Genomic DNA, 16,823 nt, shown 5'->3' with positions numbered 1-16,823 from the left:
ATATATCCAAATTCATAATTACCCTGAATAACATTGAGAACTTCATTGGATGTTCGTTTGCCCATGACTATTAGAAGCAAGGGAAACTGGTCTGTTTTATATGTCCGTATAGTCTGTGTCACCACGCTGCCAAAGTGCCTCGTACACATGGTGAGTAGTCTGGAAGACACAGAGTTAAATCCAAATCAAATTTATTTCTCATTCTGTTTAAATTGCTTGTTTATCTTGGCATGAAATACATATTTCAATGCCTGGAAAAAAAACCAATATATACAACACAAAGCAAACAACACACACACAGACAAGCATGTACACACATACATTTTGCACTACAGAAGGGAAATGATGTATATACAAGAGTTTTCTCAATTGCAGCAAAAAAAGAGAAAGGCACACAAATCATGGTATTAAATTAAAAAAGAACTTTAAAACCAATCCTGCTTTTCATATTCCATCAGAGTGACAAGCTATCTCAGATGGATCTGCAGGTGAATTAGTATTCCTCACCAAACACCCAGAATTGATAGGGCAAGAAAGGATTTCTTATTCCATTACAAAGACAGAACTTTTAAATTAACATTTCAGGGAGGGAAAAGGGTAGCAGGCAGCTGGGGCCACCCCAAGCTCCCTGTAAATGTCATAATATTAATGAATTGCTATAGACTGAATGCAAATATAGATTAGCTTTTTCCCTGCCTTTTAATAAGATCTATTTTAATAACTGGCTGGTAAAATAGAAAAGTAATGGAATGAATGGCGAGACGGTAGGTCAGGAGAAAAAACATGGAAGGAAGAAATAGCTGAGAGAGGGTGTAACTTATTAAAGCATGAAAATAAGACTGAGGGAGCGTCTTCTAGACTTTTCAAAGTGAATGGTGCAGTTGAGCTCACTGTTAGCCTGGGGACCAGCAGAAGCTGAGAACTCGCATTTGATTTGCTCCAGCAGATTTGTCTTAGTCTTCTCCCCCAATGAAGCTGGTTTCCATCCAGCCAATTTTCAGACTGGCAAATCACAACTGTTAATCTGATATAAGGCGGAATTTATGCATTGATACAGTTAGGTTCCATAACTACAGCTAGGCTAGGGTAGTTCCACTGACCACTAAAAAGATGTAGCACAATTGTTTTTCCATTGATTTTGCTTTTCAACAGATCAAGTAAGTGATCTATCTGGGTATCACTAACATAAGCAGTTGTGCTATTTCCACTAACAAATCAAGTCCATGTCTGTGTATTAGGGTGCACTACCAGCCACAGGAATTGGATGATGTAACTAGCTATCCAGCCTAGCCTAGGTGTAGCTACGGAAGGCAACTTCAGAATAGTTGTAATGCTGAATAATGACATCAAAACAACATAAATACAAACAAAGTAGCAGGCTGTGATTCACAAGAAGGGAGGTGAAGGTCAAGACTAAGAAGTTAATGTGGTGGGCTTGCAACCACAAGATCCTTGGTTCAAATACCTGTCAGATCAAGAAATTATTAAGGGCCCATGGTTATGTCTTTACTCTACAAATGTGCAGTTGAGTGCCTTGCATGGAAGCCCACTGACGTGTGTGTGTGTGTGTGTGTGTGTGTGTGTGTGTGTGTGTGTGTGTGTGTGTGTGTGTGTGTGTGTGTGTGTGTGTGTGTGTGTGTGTGTGTGTGTGTGTGTGTGTGTGTGTGGAGAAAGAGAATGAGAGGCATCACTATAACGTGCTTTGAGCTTCTGCTTCAGATGGAAAATTGCTGTAGAAATACAGTACATTTACGGTACAGTGCCCTTTTATTAAAACAGTTATATTATTACATGCTTGTTTGCAATCGAAACAGATTCAGTTTGTTGACATTTTTTTTGCGTTGTGCAGTATCTGTCGTGTTTTGTTTGTTTGGTGGTGATTTGTCTGCGTGGTTAATATTAAAAAATGACCATGCACATCACATTGGTTTTTCTTCTTTTTTTTTTTTTGTTGACATGAAAAAGTGCCAGACATCAGCTGACAAGGAACACATTTAATAAATGACAAACGGAAGGGGGGGAGCAGGCACAGATAAGTGATTTGTTTTTTATTTGTGAGGAAATCAGAAATTTTATTGAAATGGGCGGTCCGACAAACGTAATATTTGGCTGGGTTTGTGCAAACGTCCATCCTCCGTTCAGGTAGAATTTTGTGCGGAATGGTCAAGGTGCTCAGACAGGTGAATACGGTAATCAGAATGCACACACAAACAGTTCAACTACTTTGTAATCTTAAAAACACACCCCATTTCTTGTTCTATTTTTCAATCTCATTTATTATAGCACTTTTTTTTTTAAGGCCACAACTTTGCTTAGTTCCATAAGCCACTCCTGAAATACAGAGTCTCCTGTATTTTTCCACTTTCTCAATATCATCTGCTTGCCAATCATTATACTCTCCTGAATCCAGTTAGCTTGAGGCTTTGCAATATGGGCCTTAAGTTTAAGATTACCTAATATGTACCGACTAGGACAAAAATTGTAATCCATTTTTGTGACCTCTTCAATATTCTCATGGATCCTTTTCAAAAATGCCTGAATCTTTGAACATGACCATAGCACATGTATTGGAGTTCCAAACTCTCCCTCACACCTCCAACACACATGTATCTGGAGTTGTGCTAGGAAAGGCATCCAAAATAAAGCGTGTGCCAAATAAATAAATATATGTGGCTCCAATATGCTGTGGCAACCCTGAGCAAAAAGGGAAAGCCAAAGGAAATTAGTTTAGTGAAGTTGCTGAACTTTTTATGACCCATTTCTTGCACTGAAGTTGGGTACCCTAAATCCCAGTGATCATTGTGTCCCTCAAACTTGTCCCTTTTAAGAACTTGACTCAGGCAGGCCATAACAACAGCTCACAATGAAACTCTAACCTGTAATGAAAGGCCAAAGGACAATGGACACAAACTTGAAGGGTAACCCGAGCCTCAATCTCCTATCAAGCATAAGGCAAAGTACTTTGGTTTCTTTCTATAAGCTAAGTCACAGTCTGCCACAGTTTAAAATAAACAAAAAAAAAATCAACTGCTTTGCCTGAAAATGAAAGCCAGAATTCCCTCTCAGAGTGAGAGAAATACTAAAATCATGACCGGAAGCACATGCTACAAAACCACCGCGTGAACAGTTATGGCTGCAAAAGTGAGGGCAGCAGGAAGTCAAGCTACCCCAAGAACTGAGGTGAACAGTTCAGCAGTCTCACCCAGCCATAACATAATACAGAAAAGAATGTAGCCTAGTCTGTACCAGACCATTAGACACCTTTGAATATGACTCCATGTAGACGTAACACCTGTGCAAAACTTGCAGAAAATGTGCTGGTGTAAAAGTGATTGACAGGTTCTAATTTGTCACCCATTCCATCTTAAGCTCTCACTGCACATCCAGACAGCAAAACAGTTAATGTTTCCCTGGACTGTCAGCTTACATTTCATATCAAAGCAGTGCGTGAAAATGCAAGTTGACTGGTTCTACCTGACATTCGCTCCACTGAGCACCTGATGAGTCAGGTTAGTACAGTAGCACTCCAGGGAATATTTTTTCCAGTCATTTGTATGAAAGTATGCATGAGAACTGGATGCTGTGATGATAGCTCACTGTATCATACAAACTTTGTTTCAGAGCAAAAACAGACATGTTTTGATTTGAAAATTTCATTTTGTTTGCTCCTTTGCACAACACCACTTTCAGTTCAGTAGATGTCAAGAGGAGAAGTCAAGTGTATAGAACAGGTTTGCATGACACTGGACAGGCATTCTAGTCACAATTAACTTAAAATCCTTTTCCACGTTCTTAACTTGTGTTCATGTTTTAAATGCATCATTCTTTAAAATATAAGTGAACTTTTCTTGTTTATATTTCTGGTAACTCTTAGCTGTACACACAAATCACATGTCATTTGGGGCATAAGAATAAATGTATAAGTTAATCATACAGTATATACCAGTGTTGGAGGTCTCAAGGCCAATTTTTTGATGCCGTAGCCTTGCTATGCAATGACTGGGCCTGGGCCTTGGCCTCCGTATCATGTGGCCTTGAACAATAAGCAGAGGCCAGTTCAAGACGGCTCATTTTTTCCTCATTTATCACTCTAATTATTTGCCAACAACGAAAACTAAAGCACACCCTTGTCCCAATCACGTAACATTCTGCATACGATGGCCTATACAGTGAGGAAAATAAGTATTTGAACACACTGCAATTTTGCAAGTTCTCCCACTTAGAAATCATGGAGGGGTCTGAAATTTTCATCTTAGGTGCATGTCCACTGTGAGAGACATAATCAAAAAAAAAAAAAAAAGAAAATCCGGAAATCACAATGTATGATTTTTTTAATAATTTATTTGTATGTTACTGCTGCAAATAAGTATTTGAACACCTGTGAAAATTAATGTTAATATTTGGTACAGTTGCCTTTGTTTGCAATTACAGAGGTCAAATGTTTCCTATAGTTTTTCACCAGGTTTGCACACACTGCAGCAGGGATTTTGGTCTACTCCTCCACACAGATCTTCTCTAGATCTTTCAGGTTTGGAGTTTCAGCTCCCTCCAAAGATTTTCTATTTCAGGTCTGGAGACTGGCCAGGCCACTCCAGGACTTTGAAATGCTTCTTATGAAGCCCCTCCTTAGTTGCCCTGGCTGTGTGTTTGGGGTTACTGTCATGCTGGAAGATCCAGCCATGACCCATCTTCAATGCTCTTACTGAGGGAAGGAGGTTGTTTGCCAAAATCTCGCAATACATGACCCCATCCATCCTCCCTTCAATACGGTGCAGTCATCCTGTCCCCTTTGCAGAAGAGTACCCCCAGAGTATGATGTTTCTACCCCCATGCTTCACGGTTGGGATGGTTTTCTTGGGGTTGTTCTCATCCTCTAAACATGGTAAGTGGAGTTGATTCCAAAAAGCTCTATTCTGGTCTCATCTGACCACATGACCTTCTCCCATGCCTTCTCTGGATCATCCAGATGGTCAGTGGTGAACTTCAAATGGGCCTGGACATGTGCTGGCTTGAGCAGGGGGACCTTGCTGCCCTGCAGGGTTTTAAACCATGACAGCATCATGTGTTACTAATGTAATCTTTGTGACTGTGGTCCCAGCTCTGTTCAGGTCATTGACCAGGTCCTCCTGTGTAGTTGTGAGCTTTCTCAGAATGATCCTTACCCCACAAAATGAGATCTTGCATGGAATCCCAGACCGAGGGAGATTAACAGTCATCTTGTGTTTCTTCCACTTTCTAATAAATAATCATAACAGTTGTTGTCTTCTAACAAGCTGCTTGCCTGTTGTCCTGTAGTCCATCCCAGCCTTGTGCAGGTCTACAGTTTTGTCCCTGATGTCCTTAGACAGCTCTTTGGTCTTGGCTATGGTGGACAGGTTGGTGTGTGATTGATTGAGTGAGTGTGTGAACAGGTGTCGTTTATACAGGTAAATTCAAACAGGCGCAACTAATACAGGTAAAGAGTGCAGAATAAGAGAACTTCTTAAAGAAAAATTAACAGGTCTGTGTGAGCCAGAATTCTTGCTGGTTGGTAGGTGTTCAAATACTTATTTACAGCAGTAACATACAAATAAATTATTTAAAAAAATCATGCATTGTGATTTCCAGATTATGTCTCTCACAGTCGACATGCACCTAAGATGAAAATTTCAGACCCCTCCATGATTTCTAAGTGGGATAACTTGCAAAACCGCAGGGTGTTCAAATACTTATTTTCCTCACTGTACATGTGCAATGCTTGAAAATGCAACATGCATAGACAGACACGCTACACTACATCTAGAAGTAAGTACTAACTGTATCAAAACAAAACAGTTTAGCCATTCACATTGGTAGAGAGCTGGTCACAAGATACCAAGACATGGCTACAGGGGTATTTATAGAATTTTATGTAAAATGCTGAACAATATTGCTGGACGTTTATAGCTTTTCAACTAGTTTTACATTTATACTTGAAAGAAATTCATAAACGGTGACAAATATTCTGTTGGTTGGCGTAAAAAGACAGGCCTGTGAGAGAATTTATTCAAATGTAATGAACTTCGCCAGTTGCGCACCCCCCACGTTCATGGTTGTGGAACCTTCTGTAAGGAGATCGTCATAACCACAGACTGTGGTCACAACTTAAAAGAGGAGTGTACCATTATATAATCTAGGGGTGCTTGTTATCAGCTTTGATTACTTTCTTTGTCTACCTTCATATCACCAGCTTGGAGGCAAGACTGGAGAACAGATTTATTCCACAGGATATAATACAGTCTAATCCCCCCACCACCATTTTTCCTCTTGTCTTTCCTCCCTTATCTCCCCATTTCCTCATTAAATATCATCTATCCAATTAAATTCATTTTCTTTGAGAACTGTCTATGAATCCTTTGAGTTACCTCACTTGTTTTTGTTTGGTTTTTTGCTTTGACAGGAATACTAATCACTGAACCTACCAAATCTAGTTTGTGCCCGTCTTTATTTTTGCAGTTATGCAGTTGTAAAACATTCAGTGGTGCTCCTTTAGTTTTTTTTTTTTTTTTTTTTTGCGGGGGGGATGGGTAACAATTGTTTTTCTATTTTTTTAAAGACTTTATTTGCCATTTGTACTCACACACAAGGTTTGGGTACATAGGAATTCTTGTGTAGAGCACTCGAGTGAATAAACATAAAAAGTATATAAGTTTATAAGTATATAATGTATAAAGGTATAAAAGTATAAAAAGGATCATTTCTTACCTGGTGGTCCTAATAAATATATATTATAAAGTACCAGGTTAATGGAGATTGTGAACAGCAGCTATTGCACACTTTGTATTCCAAACTCAGTGGATATTGCACAGATAATAAAATGTATATTGCACATGTAGATCAAACAGATATTGCACCAATGAATATTACTTCAAAAGGAAAAAATGTTGCACATTAGGTTTTAAGTAACGGCTGAGTGGATCCTTGTCATGTTGACTGGTGCTTTGTATGTAACGTGACATGAATTATTCATCCCATTTGTGTTGTGTTGCATTTAGTGTGGACATTTGGTTCCATTTACTGTACAGTTTGGTTCCATACGTTTTGTACCACTGCACGATGCCAACCCCACCCACACACACACTAGTGGGGGTGGCATTTAGCTAAACATGGCAGAGTTGTTTTTGCTGACGCACAATGATTTAAAGGACGATTTTTCGCTGTACTGAGGTAGTACACAAAGTCCTTTTTTTTTTGAAAGCACATGAAGTTAGTGCACTGCATCATGGCCTACATCGTCAGAATTATTTTTTTGAACTATCTAACTGTTTTTCCATGTTGACTGAGAACAATTTTGGACTCCTACTTAAAGCTCATGTTGGTTTCAAAGCACCAGTGATGAATACCAAAATGCAAGTCCCTTTTCTGTTGTTTATAAATTAATATAATATCAAATGACAAGGATCTATTTTAGCTGTTATATAAAACAAATAATGAGTGTTTTTACAATCTTTCAATGGTACAAATATTTAATTCGGTGAAAGATGGAACATATTATTCAACTTATCTTTGCCTCGTTGAATGGAACATTCCATCTTTCACCTCATGAAATATTCATACCATTGAACTCATGAACATTCATTATTTGTATATTACTTGTGTGATAAATATTGCCCAGTGGATTTTGGTTGTAAACAGTCTGTTACTCTGAGGTCAGGGATGCCATGGGTCTGACTGTGGCTGTTAAAAAAACCTTTTATGGACTTGAGCCCTGTGTCATGATGCTGTCTGCACTACTCTTCCTCAAGCTGTAAGCTGTGTATTTGGGCCTGAGGAGAAAGTGGGAAGGGTGGTGTGGGTCCCTGATAATGTGCTCTGCCATCTTGTTGCATCGTCTGTAAATTGAGTCAGTTGTTGAAACTTCAGTCTGGATAATTTTTTCAGCTGTATTTAATACTCTCTGGAGGGCCTTCCTCTCTGCCTGAGTGGTATTGCCACACCACACTGAGATGCCTGTGGTGAGTATACTTTCCACCAGGCATTTGTAGGTTTGTGTGAGGGGATGGCAGCTCAGCCCAGCCTTCCTGAGCAGTCTGATGATTCTGAGCTTTTTTCACAGTGCCTGTAGTGTTTGATGGCCATCTCAGATCAGATGACACATGAAAGCCGAGGAACTTATGGCTGTCCACTCTCACTACTTCAGTGCTCCTGCTGGTGATGGGATGCAGTTGAGGGGCTTTCTTCCTGAAGTCAGTGATGATTTCTGTTGTCTTTCCTACATTAGATTAGATTAGATATACTTTATTGATCTCACAGTGGAGAAATTATGTTTACACTCCAGTTACCTCAGACAGCAATTAGTCCACAATTATTACTTGTTTACCGTAATAATGGCACAGATCACAATTAAAGGCAACACATACACATTTGACATTGTTTATGTGCACTAAGTTTGAAGAAGTCCGTTATCCGAATTGAGGCAAGTGGGTGAAGGCCACGCAGCAATCCTGAGATGCGCCGCCATCAGATTGGGTGGGAGTGACGGGCTGCAGCTAAAACTGCACTGCTCCCACCGAAGGGGGAAGGAGTGACGTTTAGCATGCGCCGGAAGGGGGGGGGGGTGTTCATGAGGGGAAGGGAATGGACCATGCTTCAGTCCTGTGAAAAGCAGTTTATTGTCTTTGTGAGATGAGATAAGAAACAGCCAATGTTCCCCAGGCCGAAACAAATCCTTCTGGAGGAAGTCGGGCAATTTGACCTTCAGGCTTGATAAGCCTGTAATGTTATGGTTTGAGCAGTGAAAAACACTTTTTAACAGTGCCACTTGCACAACCAAATCCCAATTATGAATTAAGAATATTCCCAATTATGAATTAAGAATATTCACCGGCCTCTGAAATCTTCAGCTTCAACTGCAAGGCACGCATCTGCTCCAAGATGTCATCCAATTTGCGTCAAGAGTCATTGCAGTCTGAGAATGCACTGCCTTGCCAACCTCGTTAATCATGACGGACAAGCAAGGGGCCGTGGTTCTTGATGCCGCCGTCTTGCCAATTTTCTGGTAGATCAGGGCAGCACATAAGCCAAAAAGTACCAGCCTGCTACCATGAGACCAAAAATGAATAAATCCTCAACGTCCTCAAGGGAGAAAGGCGCCAAGCATGCCACACGCCAGGAGCTCCAGGAGTTGAGAACATAGCCCGCAGGATACGTTCCATCTGGGCAGGTAGGATCCCCCGGTCCTGACCTTCTTATAGAAAAAATGGTGTCAACAGCATTCAGAGACCAGCTGATCAATTCCATGGTTAATCCAATAGTAGTCCAATAGATCCAGAATCCAATATAATTTGAGGAATTCACAGTCTGGTGAAGTAGGGACTTGAAGGTTAAAGGCAGAGAACAGAGATAAGGGAGGGTGGAGGAGATGCGACCGCCCTCGGAGTCCCAAGCTGAAAAGCATTGAGGATGAGGTCGTTTTCCTCTCCATAGGCAAGTGTGCTGTTGACCACTTCCCTGTACCCACTCTCGTCCCCACCTTTGATGAGGTCCAGGATGGTTGTGTCAACAGCATATTTGATGATGACTGTGTTGTCCATGTTGGATACACAATCATGGGTGTATAGGGTGAAGAGTTTGGGGCTGAGACAACAGATCCGAGGTGATAATACTATCCGGCCGTTTAAACTGCGGTCCAAACTCCATCAGCTGGGTCTCAATTCCATCCTGTGTAATTGGATTGTGGACTTTTTAACTAATCGCACACAGAGTGTTAGAGTGGGGAAAAACATCTCCTCTACCCTTGTTATTAACACCGGGGTCCCTCAAGGATGTATTTTGAGTCCCCTGCTCTATACTCTGTTTACCCATGACTGCTATGTCACCTCCCCGTTTAATCTCATTGTCAAATTTGCTGATGACACCACAGTGCTCGGACTTATCACCAATGACAATGAGACACACTGCAGGTCTGAGGTGCAACATTTGGTGTCTTGGTGCCAGGGCAACAATTTAGCGCTAAACACCAAAAAGACTAAAGAAATAGTTGTGGATTTTCGTAAGAAGGGGCATAATGACCATCAACCTCTCTTCATTGGCACTGATGCGGTGGAGAGGGTTAGCAGTTTTAAGTTCTTGGGTGTGACAGTGACGGAGGACCTGTCCTGGGGCATTCACATTGCCTCAGTTGTGGGAAAAGCCCAACAATGCCTCTATTATCTGAGGAAGCTGAGGAGTGCCCGTATCCCTAGATGCCTGATGATGAACTTTTATAACTGTGCCATCAGTAGTGTGCTGACATATGGGTTGTTAGTGTGGTTCTCCAGCTGCACTAAGGCTGATCAGCAGGCACTTCAGCGGGTGGTGAAAATAGCGGGGAGAATCATTGGGACGACTCTCCCAGAGATTAACACTATCTATCCCACTCGCTGTCTTAATAGAGTGCGTAATATCCTGAGATCAGCACCATCCTGCTTATCACTTTTTCCATCTGTTGCCTTCAGGGAGAAGGTATAGGGCCGTAAAGGCCAGAACATCTAGACTGGCCAACAGCCTGTATCCTCAAGCTGTCAGATTATTGAACACTGCCCTCCCCCCCTCGGACTACAACTATATCAATTGCATTGAGTTCATAATCAATTGTAGTAGCACTGAACTGGTTTTGCATTGTTGCACATTGTTATTATTATTTATTTATTTGGAAATTGCCCTCTTCCCCCTATGTCCCTCCTTCCGTGGATTATAGCCATCAATTAATAAAAAAATTAAACTGGTTTCTGCATTGCTGCACAGTGTCACTGTTTTTATATTTATTTATTTGGTCTGTTCTTACTCTTTAATTCATTTTATCAACATCTTGTTTTTATATTGCTGTCAAATGTCACTGTACAGATGTTATAAATGTTACATGGGGTATTTAGGGGTTATTTATTGCACTGGTTGCTCTTTTTAACTATGCATGTGGATGCTCCAGACATAATTTCGTTGTTCTTTGTGGCAATGACAATAAATGCTTGAATCTGATCCGGTACTGATTGTGAGCTCAGGGGAGACTGTTCCTCCCATTCATACAACCTGTGGTCTGTCTGTGAGGAAATTCAGAACCCACTTCCAGGTGGTGATGAGGACCCTCAGGTCGGATAGTTTTCCAATCAGCTTTGCTGGTTGGATGATACTGAAGACAGAAGTGTAGTCGAGACAAAGCATCTTGACGTACGTTCTGCTGTGGTCCAGGTGTTGGAGGCTGTGGTGGAGGGCTATGGCTACTGCATCATCCACTGATCTCTTTGGATGATAGGTCAATTGAAGAGGGCCAACAGTTTATGGCACCATAGAGTTGAGATGATTGAGCACCAGCATTTCCAGACAGTTCATGGGAACTGATGTGAGTGCCACTGGTCTGAGGTCGTTCAGGGTGGATGCGTCTGGTTTCTTATGTACAGGAATTATGGTGGAGGATTTGAAGATATGTGGGACTGCTGTCTGTGCAAGAGGGGCGTTGAAGATATCTGGCATAAAAGCTGTTGGAACAGTCTGGAAGGGTGTTGTCTCTGACCTCTGAGTTTCTCCTATAGTTAGTGACTGATTGGATTCCCTGGCACATACTGTGCATGTAGTTTTCTAGGTAGAAGCCTTTAAGTTTTTGGAAACATGCCATTTTAGCAGCTCTGATGGTTTTATGCAGCTCGTAATGGGCCCACTTATATTTTTCATTGTCTCCCGACTTGTAAGCCGCATATCTATTCCTGATTTTCTTGCAGACATCTGCATTAAACCATGGTTTTTGTTTTGGGAAAACAGACAGAACTGGAAGGGAGACAGATGGACGTACACCAGCTGTCAAAATCACTAACTGTCAACTGTCTCTGGGAATTCATGTATACTGGCTGTAGCTTCTGTGAATACTCTATCTGTTAGCGCTAACCAGCTCTCCAGGTTTGCCAGTGTACTGTCAGACCAGATGTTGGTGGTTCTAATTATGACTGTGTCAGCTTTCAGCCATTTAATGTAAGTGGGTATATAACGCCGTTGTATAATACTCTACCTCGGATGCTGTGGCCTTGGCCTCGAGGTGGTGTGACTCTACCTTGACCTTGGCATCGGAGACCCAGGACTCGGACTCAGCCTTGGCATTGTGGGAGGTGGACTCGTTTACAACACTGATATATAGACATTTAACATTCTTTAGCATGTAAACTGTAATTCAATTGCACCAAATCACAACAAAACTGCCTCAAGCCACTTCACACAAGTAAGGTCTAACCTCACCAATCCCTAGAGAAAGCACACAGGTGACAGTGTAAGGAAAAACTCCCTCTGATGATAATGAGGAAGAAACCTCGAGCAAACCAGACTGAAAGGGGTGACCCACTGCTTAGGCCATTCTACAAAAAAGGTTTACAATACAGAACACAACACATTTGGGGGGGGGGGGGGGGGGTGTCAATAAGCCACTCGTTGGATCTGTTCTGACAGCAGAGTAGAAACTGTAACAGCCAAGCAGTAACCATCAGACATCCAAAACGAAGCCAGTGTTATTTTTTCCAAACGCCTTACTGCGAGACATTTTAAGCCAAGAAGTTATGCACAATTAGGGCCATGTTCACTTCGATTGACAGCTACTCTGTGCTGCTGTACAGAGCTCAGAGTTCCAGCAGCAGAGAGGCCACCAGCTGTGGCTGCTGTGGAGGACCATTTGTCATTTCTGAGCATTTTATTACAAATAATAATATAGCTTGTTGTGTTGTTAACCATCCCACTGGAATGTAAGAAGTGAAATTTTCATCTTGTTTAATTTTGGATGCTAATGGCGTTAGCACTTTTAGTAGCCATCAGTAGCTTGATGACGGTAGTTCCAGTTAATTCACAATTACTGAGGAAAAAGCAAGTTATAAATTTTAATGCCCACACCAAAGTGACCCCCCCCCCCCCCCCCCCAAATATGATTTAATAAATATACAAACCAACGTTAGCCTGTTAATTTACCTTGTTCAACAACTTGAACAAGGTGGGTCATGAGGTGAGGTGAGGTCATAAGGTGCAACCAGAAAGTATTCACAGCACTTCGGTTTTTTCCACATTTTATGTTAGAGCTTTATTCCAAAATGGAGTTAATTTTTCCCTCAAAATTCTACTCACAGCATGAATATGACATGAAAAATGTTTTTTTTTTTCTGCAAATGTGTTCAAATTAAAAAACTAAGAGCTCACATTTGCATAAGAAATACATGTACATAAGAATGTACATAAGAATACCTTCACAGCCTTTGCTGAATACTTTGTTGATGCACCTTTGGCAGCAATTACAACCTCAAGTCTGATTCTACAAGCTTGGTGCACTTATCTGGGCAGTTTTACCCATTCCTCTTTACAGCACCTCTCAAGCTCCATCAGGTTGGATGGGGAACATCAGTGCACAGCCATTTTCAGATCTCTCCAGAGATGTTCAATCAAATTCAGGTCTAGGCTCTAGGTAGGCCACACAAGGACATTCAGAACTGTCTTGAAGCCACTCCTTTGATATCTTGGCTGTGTGCTCCGGGTCATTGTCCTGCAGAAAGATGAACAGTCGCACCAGTCTGAGGTCAAGAGCACCCTGGAGCAGGTTTTCATCCAGGATGTCTCTGTACATTGCTGCATTCATTGTTTGACCCATCCTAACTAGTCTGCCAGTTCCTGTGACTGAAAAACATCCCCACAGCATGATGCTGCCACCACCATGCTTTCAATCTTTGTCTCATCAGATCAGAGAACTTTTTTCTCATGGTCTGAGAGTCCTTCAGGTGTCTTTTGGCAATGTCTCGACGGGCTGCCATGTGGCCACTCTGACATACAGGCCTGATTGGTGAACTGCTGCAGAGATTGTTGTCCTTCTGGAAAGCTCTGTCTCCACAGAGGAATGCTGGAGCTCTGACAGAGTGACCATTGGGTTCTTGGGTCACCTTCCTGACTAAGGTCCTTCTCCCCCACCCCCTCAGTTTAGATGGACGGCCAGCTCTAGGAAGACTCCTGGTGGATCCGCACTGCTTCCATTCACAGATTATGGAGGCCACTGTGCTCATTGGGACCTTCAAAGCAACAAACATGTTTCTGTTCCCTTCCCCAGAATTGTGCCTCACGACAATCTTGTCTCTACAGGTCTACAGACAATTCCTTTGACTTCATGCTTGGTTTGTGCTCTGACATAGACTGTTAACTGTGGGACCTTATATGTAGACAGGTGTGTGCCTTTCCAAATCATGTCCAATCAACTGAATGTACTCCAGGTGGACTCCAATTAAGCTGTAGAAACATCTCAAGGATGATCAGTGGAAACAGGATGCACCTGAGTTCAATTTGGAGCTTCATGGCAAAGGCTGTGACTACTTATGTACATGCAATTTCTTTTTATTATTATTATTATTATCAAAAAATGTACTATGCAAAAAACTTTAGAAAGTGCAAACAGTTCAGTGACTACACTTTATAACAGAATTATTTCCCATGGGTGACAATTACACTGGCACACAATCTGCAGAACTGAATTTATGCATAATTACTCATTTAACTGGAACACCTGTGAGAATAGACAACTAAGAAAAGGGCAAATTCCAGTAGCAGCAGGTTCAAATCTCTCACACACAAATTTCAGATACCTTCTTAACAGCCTGTGTGATTGATGCCAATCACCAGTCACTGCAGATCAGCCAGAGAGCGTGAGAAGGCAGACAGGCAGTGTATGTGTGAGTGAGTGTGCACATGTGCATGCATGCGTTAGTAGCAAAGGTGTGACAGGCTGTGTGTGATGAAAAGCTCCAGATGTTGCCTGCCTTTTAATGTGCAATAAAAAGGCTCAGCTGGGGCAAAAAGCAAAGCAGAGCAATTGAGGAGAAAGGAGAACGGAATGAGGCAGGGGAGAATTCCTTAAAAGACATAATGGAGGGGTGAGGTCAGGGTGTGAGTCTTTCTTAAATGGCTTGTACCAGAGGGCAGGCTTAACTCTGCAGGTTCTGAGGAGAGAGTTGCGGTAATGGGGCAGAGAAAAGAGAAAGGAAGAAAGACGGAAGGAGGAGAAGGAAAGATGCAGCAGTAGCATGAGGAGAAGAGTGAGAGAGCTGAGCCCTGGGTATAATGTAATGAGTGAACCCAATGAAATTGCACCGTGAACACCTTTACCTCTACCACAATACAGCTCAACACTTCAACCTGCAGGGGATTAAAATGTCCATTAAAGGAAACAGATTGAATATATTTATAAATACATTTTCCATATTCTTTAACAAAAGCATCTATCCTGTAGCAAGTACACACCTGTGGCAATGAACCTGAGTAAAGAACAGGTGCTGCACACACCTGTCAACAACTAACACTGGACATGCACTGGGACTTTGGTGCAAGTAGAGAGATAGAGATGTTTGGACTCCAGTGGAGTCCTTCATCTCCCACTGACCCGCTATTCACACAGCTTAGTCAAGACTGCCCACTCGGGGGCCTCACTATGCAAACACAACGCCTTTTGTGAACATGCAACCACCATGCTTCGAAAAGAGAATGAAGTTGTAGAAAGAATGCATGAAAAAAGAGATACAGGGTGTAAGCAGTGGTGAGAAAGTTGAATGCCAGCAATTAAGACCATATACACAATAATGGGGATAAATTTGAAAATGCTGTTCATGTGTGAAAGAGGTCTCGTCACACTACTGTTCCCAGATCATTTTATGAAAGTGTGCTGTCTACACTGAAATAGCAAAACAAAGATCCCTTCTTCTATCACACAGTTTTTTCTATCCCATTAAAAAGCTATTTTAAAATCAATAAAACCAATGGTCTATAAATTGAAAGAAAATGTAACAGATACTATATATGATAAAATGTTTGCCTAACAGTCTATTCCTGAACATTGTAAATCAAGTTGCATATAACTCAAGCTACCGGCAGAATTAGATTATATATCCTCCTTAAGTATCACAATGTGATATCACAATGCTTGTGAACAGGCCACCCGACTCCAGACAGCAATATATAAATAAAACATAAGCATTACACACGCGGTCAGCGTTCAAAGGTTCAGGAATTGCTCTCCTAAAAATACAGTGAGTAAAATGCATGCCTTGAACAGTGTGGTCATGATCACTGCTGGGATCTATGACAACACAGTGGTCCAGTTAATAGCTGAGTAGCATATGAAGGACAGCATTTGTTGGTTATTTCTATTTTTAAAATTCTTTCAGTAACACCATACGAATCAGTTATGATTTGTTTTCTACTAATAGGAGAACATAGTTAAGCGTGTCATTGTTTTGGCTTCGATTCCTATTTTTTAACTTATGTCATGTTGTAGAGATTTTTTTTTCACTGTCAGTTTACAGGGCATACTTTCCCAAAAAAAATTAGAACACAGAATTTTTTTTAATGTGATGTCATAAAAACATTAAAATGTGTAAAAGCGAAAGGGTCACAAACCTTTTCACAGCACTGTAACTTGAGGCAAAACAGGACACTGAAAAATAATCATAGTCCCTTCAAAATTCTCTCAGACGTTGGTACCTGGCTTTGTTAGCTTCTCTAGTGACGTCCCACGCCCATGTAATGAAGTTCTGGCTCAGATATGACACAATGGAGTCAGCACACATCATCTGGGAGCAAAAGACATTGCTGAGGACACTGTCATCATTGTGGAGGTAGATGGCCAACAGCTTTCTCTGTGGAGAATGACAGAAAGGGCAAGAAGAAGAATAAATGTTGTTTTTGAAAAAAAAAAAAATTATATATATTACTAATTCACTGTATACTTTTGTAGCTGGAGTAAGAATACTATTCAATGTATTCATCTTAATAGAAATAATACAATAAAAGCTGTAGAAGTCTATTAACGTTAGTATTCATCTCCCATA

General features: G+C 41.2%; 1 protein-coding gene across 2 annotated transcripts in view; it reads right to left on the bottom strand.

The window, feature by feature from the left end:
- faf1 (Fas (TNFRSF6) associated factor 1) overlaps window positions 1-16,823 on the bottom strand; it is a 205,743-nt gene that overhangs the window by 38,740 nt on the left and 150,180 nt on the right. For both annotated transcript variants that reach the window (XM_034179711.1, XM_034179712.1), the window contains exons 14-15: window positions 16,477-16,631; window positions 23-159 (exon numbers count right to left, since the gene is read on the bottom strand). In XM_034179711.1, the coding sequence (XP_034035602.1) occupies window positions 23-159; window positions 16,477-16,631 (292 nt within the window). The remainder of the gene's footprint in view (window positions 1-22; window positions 160-16,476; window positions 16,632-16,823) is intronic.

This window comes from Thalassophryne amazonica, chromosome 10 (assembly GCF_902500255.1).
Source record: "Thalassophryne amazonica chromosome 10, fThaAma1.1, whole genome shotgun sequence".
In the NCBI taxonomy this organism is placed as follows: Eukaryota; Metazoa; Chordata; class Actinopteri; order Batrachoidiformes; family Batrachoididae; genus Thalassophryne; species Thalassophryne amazonica.
The sequence above is the reverse complement of the archived record's forward strand: the minus strand, read 5'-3'. Positions and strand labels throughout refer to the sequence as shown.